Below are 8206 nucleotides of genomic sequence, written 5' to 3' on the forward strand. Positions count from 1 at the left end.
TACAGTTCATATAAGGAAATCAGTCAATTGAAATTAATTCATTACGCATCCGTTGGTCACATATACCTTAAAAAAAAGTAGTGGCATGGATCAGAAAACCAGTCAGTATCTGGTGTGACCACCATTTTCATTATGCAGCGCGACAGCTCTCCTTCGCATAGAGTTGGCCTGAGGAATGTTGTCCCACTACTCTTCAATGGAACTGGAACACGCTGTTGTACACGTCGATCCAGAGCATCCCAAACATGCTCAATGGGTGACATGTCTGATAAGTATGCAGGCCATGGAAAAACTGGGACATTTTCAGCTTCCAGGAATTGTGTACAGATCCTTGCGACATGGGGCTGTGCCTTATCATGCTGAAACATGAGGTGATGGCGGCGGATGAATGGCACGACAATAGGCCTCAGGATCTAGTCCTAGTGTCTCTGTGCGTTCAAATTGCCATCGATAAAATGCAATTGTGTTCGTTGTCCGTAGCTTATGCCTGCCTATACCATAGGCCCACCGCCACCATGGGGCACTCTGTTCACAATGTTGACATCAGCAAAATGCTCGCCCACACGACGCCATACACGCTAACTGCCATCTGCCCGGTACAGTTGAAACCGGGATTAATCCGTGAAGAGCACACTTCTCCAGCGTGCCAGTGGCCATCGAAGGTGAGCATTTGTCCACTAAATTCGGTCACGATGCCGAACTGCAGTCAAGTCAAGACCCTGGTGAGGACGACGAGCACACAGATGAGCTTCCTGGAGACGGTTTCTGACAGTTTGTGCAGAAATTCTTTAGTTGTGCAAACCCTCAGTTTCATCAGCTGTCCAGGTGTCTGGTCTGAGACGATCCCGCAGGTGAAGAAGCCGGATGTGGAGGTCCTGGGCTGGCGTGGTTACCTGTGGTCTGCGGTTGTGAGGCCGGTTGGACCTACAGCCAAATTCTCTAAAATAACGGAGGTGGTTTATGGTAGAGAAATGAACATTCAATTCTCTGGCAACAGCTCTGGTTGACATTCCTGCATTCAGCATGCCAATTGCGCGCTCCCTCAACTTGAGACACCTGTAGCATTGTGTTGTGTAACAAAACTACACATTTTAGAGTGGTCTTTTATTGTCCCCAGCACAAGGTGCACCTGTGTAATGATCATGCGGTTTAATCATTCTTGATATGCCACACCTGTCAGGTGGATGGATTATCTTGGCAAAGGAGAAATGCTCACTAACAGTGATGTAAACAAATTTGTGCACAACATTTGAGAGAAATAAGCTTTTTGTGCGTATGGACAATTTCTGGGATCTTTTACTTCAGCTCATTTATATTTTTGTTCAGCATAGGACAGACACTTCAGAACAAACTTCCTTTAGATTATAATTTTTTTGGGGGGGGATGACTATCTGTTGTTCCATGTAGTGGATCTGATATTCAATGCGTTTGTATGGGCTAATAGCAATAAGGCCCAAAATAATTTATCATCAAATTATTTTTTGATATATATTTATTTTGGTACTTCAAGGGGTCTTAAAATTCTAAATCAAATAGCAAAATGATGCTTGGTATGACATTCTTAAAACAATTCCATATATCTTAGTAGTTAATAATATGGCCACCCTACCTTAAATTATTGGGTTTACTGTAATTATGTATTCCGTAGTGCCTAATTTGCATATTAAGTGCATCATTTGCACAATATTGCATATTTGTTTGGTACATTTTACTTTTATTCTAGTCATCTGTGTTCTACATCAGCCCTGAAAATATCATAATAATATGACCACCCTATCTTGAGATATTGGACAAAAAGGGTTTCCAAACAGGGATTACCATCACCAATCTGCGACCTTTTTGACCTTTTCCAATCAGATGAAAATAAAATAATCTGAGCAATGGTAAATCCTATGCTCATGAAATAAAGTGGTATGTGTTCCTGAGAAGCTGGTATACAACATTAAAAACATGGAATAAGTATAACACCAGAACCAAAGTTTCATTTTGACCCTAACACCCTACAATTAACATTTTACCCATTGGTCAAAAGATGCGTTTTTGATTGAATACCCTGCCATCATATCAATCAACCGCCTCTTTGGGTTAAAAGTGGTATTTTTGGGTTAAAAGTGTGCCTACTGACCAGAGACAGAAACGTAGAAAAACTATTATGGGCCAGTTGCTTTCAGTTTTTCATTATACAGTAGTGAAACTAGCTACTAGAATGGGCAGCAATTCTATTTTGATGGGTTTTGAAATGACATCTGCCACACTGTTAGCTAGATAGCTAAATTAACTTGCTTGCTAACAGGAGAGGAGAGTATTAGCAAATATTTTTTTATAACTAACCCAAGATAGACCACAGCATGTCGTTTCCACTTGGAGCAAATTGAATTATAGTGGGAAGAACAAGCAAGGAGGTGGGCAGAGCCAAGCACAAGCTAGCAAGATCGTATTGGCGCGTTCTAGCATGTATTTGCATATTTCCATTAGAGAACACCTACTCTGAAGTGCGCATGTTCAATAACTCAATTTGCCCTTGCACTCCTAAACAACGAAAAAATTTGAAACTTTGGCAAGGGGTAAGGTCTACCAAACTTTGTACACTCTGTAACATATTTCAGTTTTGCGAACAGAAAACTGTATTGAGCTCAAATGTTTAATCGATGAGAAAATTTGCAGAATGTCGGCCAAAATCCATCTTCTCCCACTTGGCTTCCTCTCAGCACCATATTTGGTGGAGAGTGGAAATGACAAACAGATGCTAGCTACAGATTTTACATCCGGTGAAACATTACATTTTAGTCATTTAGCAGATGCTCTTATCCAGAGCGACTTACAGGAGCAATTAGGGTTAAGTGCCTTGCTCAAGGGCACGTCGACAGATTTTTCACCTTCTCGGCTCGGGGATTAGAACCAACGACCTTTCGTTGCTCATTGTTCCGTGGTATTAGGTAGCATATATAAGATGTGTATTTCTTTTGAACAAACCTAGCTTGGGTCGGGACTCCGAAGAAAGGGAGTATCACTTTTGTAATGTTTACTGTACGAAATGCTCATGTTTTGCTAAACGCTAGCATCAGCTTCAGTAGCCCAAAGACCAGCAGGTGGCGATATTGAGTCGTTTCATCTTACCGTCAAAACGCATTGTATACAGTAGGCAATACACTCCTATCCCCCTAGACGGGTTCATACTTAAAACTTTCTCCATTGAGGCTGCAAATTATAGATTTCCTCCTGAACGCAGGGCGCAACATCAGGAACTAGCATTAGCCACTCTAGCATGGTGGTGGAAAATAGTGTTTCATAAATAAAGTACGCATATTTTTCCACCAATAAATACTGTACAGTTAAGGAGGAAATCGACGCCTTCGCAGCCTGTATGGATAATGTTTTATGTATAAGCCGGTCCACGGGTGATAACAGTGTATTGCCAGCTGCATACAATGCGTTTCTGCATACAATGCGTTTGGACGGTAAAATGAAACGACTCAATATCGGCATCTGGGTTTCAGATTCAGTTGTAAATCTGTAGCTAAGAAAAACTACGAGAGCTAAAGTGGTCAGTCATTCGCTCAATTTAGCAGACTACTATAACTGTAACGTTTGCTAGTATAACACAAGCATCACTTAGCAAATGTAAGCTACAACATGACAAGCAGTCTTCCCATTTACGTCGCTGTCAGTTAACCAGCTTAGTTAGCTACGTAGCTATTTAAGTCTGGTAGACAGATACAGATGGCAAGCTGGTATTTTTGACATAGCTAACACGTAGCAGTAAACTGAAATTAGCTAACCGGCCCTGGCATGGGCATGGCATAATCTTGCTGCTAGTTAGCTATGTTGAAACGTATCATTTGCATGTACTTCTATATGTTCAAATATAGCTACGTTCATATAAAACATATTGATAGTAGCTAGATGTGCCAGGTAGGTGCGCACGTTCGCTAGCAACAACAGAAAGTTAGCTAACCTTAGCTACCCAATTTAGCTAGGTTTAGCTAACCAAGCAAACGTTCTTTCTTGGTAACTGGGTCCTCTAGGATAGCAAGTTAGATAGCGATGGCAACTTACTCTCCTCCTGAAGCCATGGTGTTCCGCTTGGTAGGTTCAACGAATAAATTATGGTTTCTTTATAGTTTGTAACCTCTTCTCATGTGTATTTTCCTCTCCAGTGAGTGCAACGCCAATAGTTTGATTTGATCCGTGCAGTAAACAGACAGCGCAGTGGATTCTGAATGTCAATGGAGCCAATCAGAATAAAACGTTTCTTTGTCATTATCTACCTAGTAACAATATACCATATGCCATACAGTGCCATAGGAAAGTATGCAAGAACCCTTGACTTTTTCCAAATTCTGTTAGGTTACAGCCTTATTCAAAAATTGATTAAATTGTTTTTTTCCCTCATCAATCTACACACAATACCCCATAATGACAAAGCAAAAACAGGTTTAGAAATTTTTGCTAATTTATTTTAGAAAAAAAACTGAAATCATATTTACATAACTATTCAGACCCTTTACTCAGTACTTTGTTGAAGAACATTTGGCAGCGATTACAGCCTCGAGTCCTCTTGGGTATGACGCTACAAGCTTGGCACACCTGTATTTGGGGAGTTTCTCCATTCTTCTCTGCAGATCCTCTCAAGCTCTGTCAGCTTGGATGGGGAGCGTCGCTGCACAGCTATTTTCAGGTCTCTCCAGAGATGTTAGATTGGGTTCAAGTCCGGGCTCTGGCTGGGCCACTCAAGGACATTCAGAGACTTGTCCCGAAGCCACTCCTGCGTTGTCTTGGCTGTGTGCTTAGTGTCGTTGCCCTGTTGGAAGGTGAACCTTCGCCCCAGTCTGAGGTCCTGAGCGCTCTGGAGCAGGTTTTCATCAAGGATCTCTCTGTACTTTTCTCTGTTCATCTTTGCCTTGATCCTGACTAGTCTCCCAGTCCCTGCCTCTGAAAAACATCTCCACAGCATGATGCTGCCACCACCATGCTTCACCGTAGGGATGGTGCCAGGTTTTCTCCAGACGTGACTCTTGGCATTCAGGCCAAAGAGTTCAATCTTGGTTTCATCAGACCAGAGAATCCTGTTTCTCATGGTCTGAGAGTCTTTAGGTGCCTTTTGGCAAACTCCAAGCGGGCTGTCATGTGCCTTTTACTGAGGAGTGACTTCCGTCTGGCCACTCTACCATAAAGGCCTGATTGGTGGAGTGCTGCAGAGATGGTTGTCATTCTGGAATGTTCTCCCATCTCCACAGAAGAACTCTGGAGCTCTGTCAGAGTGACCATTGGGTTCTTGGTCACCTCCCTGACCAAGGCCCTTCTCCCCCGATTGCTCAGTTTGGCTGGGCGGCCAGCTCTAGGAAGAGTCTTGGTAGTTCCAAACTTCTTCCATTTGAGAATGATGGAGGCCACTGTGTTCTTGTGGACCTTCAATGCTGCAGAAATGTTTTGGTACCCTTCCCCAGATCTGTGCCTCAACACAATCCTGTCTCGGAGCTCTACGGACAATTCCTTGGACCTCATGGCTTGGTTTTTGCTCTGACATGCACTGTCAACTGTGGGACATTATATAGACAGATGTGTGCCTTTCCAAATCATGTCCAATTAATTGGATTTACTACAGGTGGACTCCAATCAAGTTGTAGAAACATCTCAAGGATGATCAATGGAAACAGGATGCACCTGAGCTCAATTTCGAGTCTCATAGCAAAGGGTCTGAATACTTATGTAAACAAGGAGAAGGTGTTAAAATAACTTTGATCTTGGTTGGGTCCATTTTGTCCAACTGTCCCCTCACACCGGCATAGATGACTGTAACCTGCTCCTCAATGGCCATGGGGCCTGCAGGACAAAATGGATGCAGTCAGTCACACAGGCAAGGGAAGGAAGAAGGAACAGCAGTGGATAGAGCAAACTTTACTAAGGACGACCCTCTGGAAAATCTGAATTCAGTCTCATCTACTCATGCAATTTATTTGACAGGAACAGTGCACACATGAATCATAATTTCAGTTGATTAAAATCATACAAATATGCCCAAGAACTCCATCTCCTCAGCTTGCAGGTTCCTGAGACACTCTGGCAATACCGTCAGCGGCCAGTCTCCTCCAGGTCGGCACTGGTGTCAGCCCCCAGGATCTTCTCCTACAGCAGGGTTCTTCAATTCCGGTCCTGGAGGGCCGACACACTTCTGTTTTTTATTTCTACCTGGTAGTTAATTGCACTCACCTGGTGTCCCAGGTCTGAATTAGCCCCTGATTAGAAGGAGAGGATGAAAAACATAGGTGTTTCGGCCCTCCAGGACCGGAATTGAAGAACCCTGTCCTACAGAATGGATGAGACATCTGCTGTGCCTGCAGTGCATATTTACATTTACATTTTAGTCATTTAGCAGACGCTCTTATCCAGAGCGACTTACAGGAGCAATTAGGGTTAAGTGCCTTGCTCAAGGGCACATTTACGTCATTTAGCAGACGCTCTTATCCAGAGCGACTTACAAATTGGTGCATTCACCCTATAGCCAGTGGGATAACCACTTTACACATTTTTTTATTGTATTTTTTTTTTTGGGGGTGGAAGGATTACTTTATCCTATCCCAGGTATTCTTTAAAGAGGTGGGGTTTCAAATGTCTCCGTAAGGTGGTGAGTGACTCCGCTGTCCTGGCGTCGTGAGGCTTGTTCCACCATTGGGGTGCCAGAGCAGCGAACAGTTTTGACTGGGCTGAGCGGGAACTATGCTTCCGCAGAGGAAGGGGAGCCAGCAGGCCAGAGGTGGATGAACGCAATGCCCTCGTTTGGGTGTAGGGACTGATCAGAGCCCGAAGGTACGGAGGTGCCGTTCCCCTCACTGCTCCATAGGCAAGCACCATGGTCTTGTAACGGATGCGAGCTTCAACTGGAAGCCAGTGGAGTGTGCGGAGGAGGGGGTGACGTGAGAGAACTTGGGAAGGTTGAACACCAGACGGGCTGCGGCATTCTGGATGAGTTGTAGGGGTTTAATGGCACAGGCAGGGAGGCCAGCCAACAGCGAGTTGCAGTAATCCAGACGGGAGATGACAAGTGCCTGGATTAGGACCTGTGCCGCTTCCTGTGTAAGGCAGGGTCGTACTCTCCGAATGTTGTAGAGCATGAACCTGCAGGATCGGGTCACCGCCTTGATGTTAGCGGAGAACGACAGGGTGTTGTCCAGGGTCACGCCAAGGCTCTTCGCACTCTGGGAGGAGGACACAACGGAGTTGTCAACCGTGATGGCGAGATCATGGAACGGGCAGTCCTTCCCCGGGAGGACTGCCCGGGGAAGGATGCATGGCATTTGAGAGTTAGCCAAGTTATCAGAGTAAACTGAGAAGATGCCGTGAAGATGAAGATGCTTCTTCTACTAAGAAGAAGTTGTGATTGGCAACATAGGCTGATCAAGACTATACCAGTTGTCAATGCCCCCAAGCTATAGAAAAATCCATTGCTATTACAAAAAAAAAAATTTTTTTTTTTGTCTTTATTTTTTTTTTGGGGGGGGGGGGGATGGATCAGCTTAATATTGAGGATAGATTGTATCTTCTATCAATGTAATTGTCTGCATCACTTCCAATCCCCCATGTTTTTTTTTTTTTTTATGTTTTTTTTTTATATACACTCCCCTTTATTACTTTTCAACCCCACCATCCTTTCCCTACTTGGAGTAAATTAGTGAACAACAATGCCCAGGCCTCTACTTCCGGTCTATACTTACTATCTACACCTTATGGACAGAGTTAATTTTACAATAATTCTATTATATATATATATTATTATTTTTTTATTTTTTTATTTTTTTTTGCTCCTGAACTTCTTCTACTCTCAACCTCTCCGATCATTTTCATGATGTCCATCCGGTTTGCTTCTATATGCCATATCTTTCTAACTGTGCTCTTTCCCAAAAGCTCCCAACATACAACCTATATACTTATTATGGACACAGTATTTGTTGTTATTTGTTATTAGTCCCATCCTTCAACTCTATTCAATACCTCCCATCTATCTCTTAACACCATCCATATAGGATTTCTATTTGCCATATATATTTCAACCGTACTGTGATGTTTTACAAAAGTTCTGAACCTTTCTATTCTCATTGCTTCTACAGATTGTGAATTAAAAATAAACATTTTTGCTAAAAGTATTATTATATTATTGATTGATTGACTATGACTTTTCAGATCACCCAGTAATGCTATCTGCAAGGTT

General features: G+C 43.1%; 1 protein-coding gene across 1 annotated transcript in view; it reads right to left on the reverse strand.

The window, feature by feature from the left end:
- Positions 1-4193, reverse strand: part of LOC121541459 (transitional endoplasmic reticulum ATPase) — a 48604-nt gene extending 44411 nt beyond the window's left edge. Inside the window, exon 1 of the mRNA XM_041850487.2 lies at positions 4057-4193. Within this exon, the coding sequence (XP_041706421.1) occupies positions 4057-4073 (17 nt within the window). The 5' untranslated portion in view covers positions 4074-4193. The remainder of the gene's footprint in view (positions 1-4056) is intronic.
- Between the last annotated feature and the right edge of the window lie 4013 nt (positions 4194-8206).

This window comes from Coregonus clupeaformis, chromosome 27 (assembly GCF_020615455.1).
Source record: "Coregonus clupeaformis isolate EN_2021a chromosome 27, ASM2061545v1, whole genome shotgun sequence".
In the NCBI taxonomy this organism is placed as follows: Eukaryota; Metazoa; Chordata; class Actinopteri; order Salmoniformes; family Salmonidae; genus Coregonus; species Coregonus clupeaformis.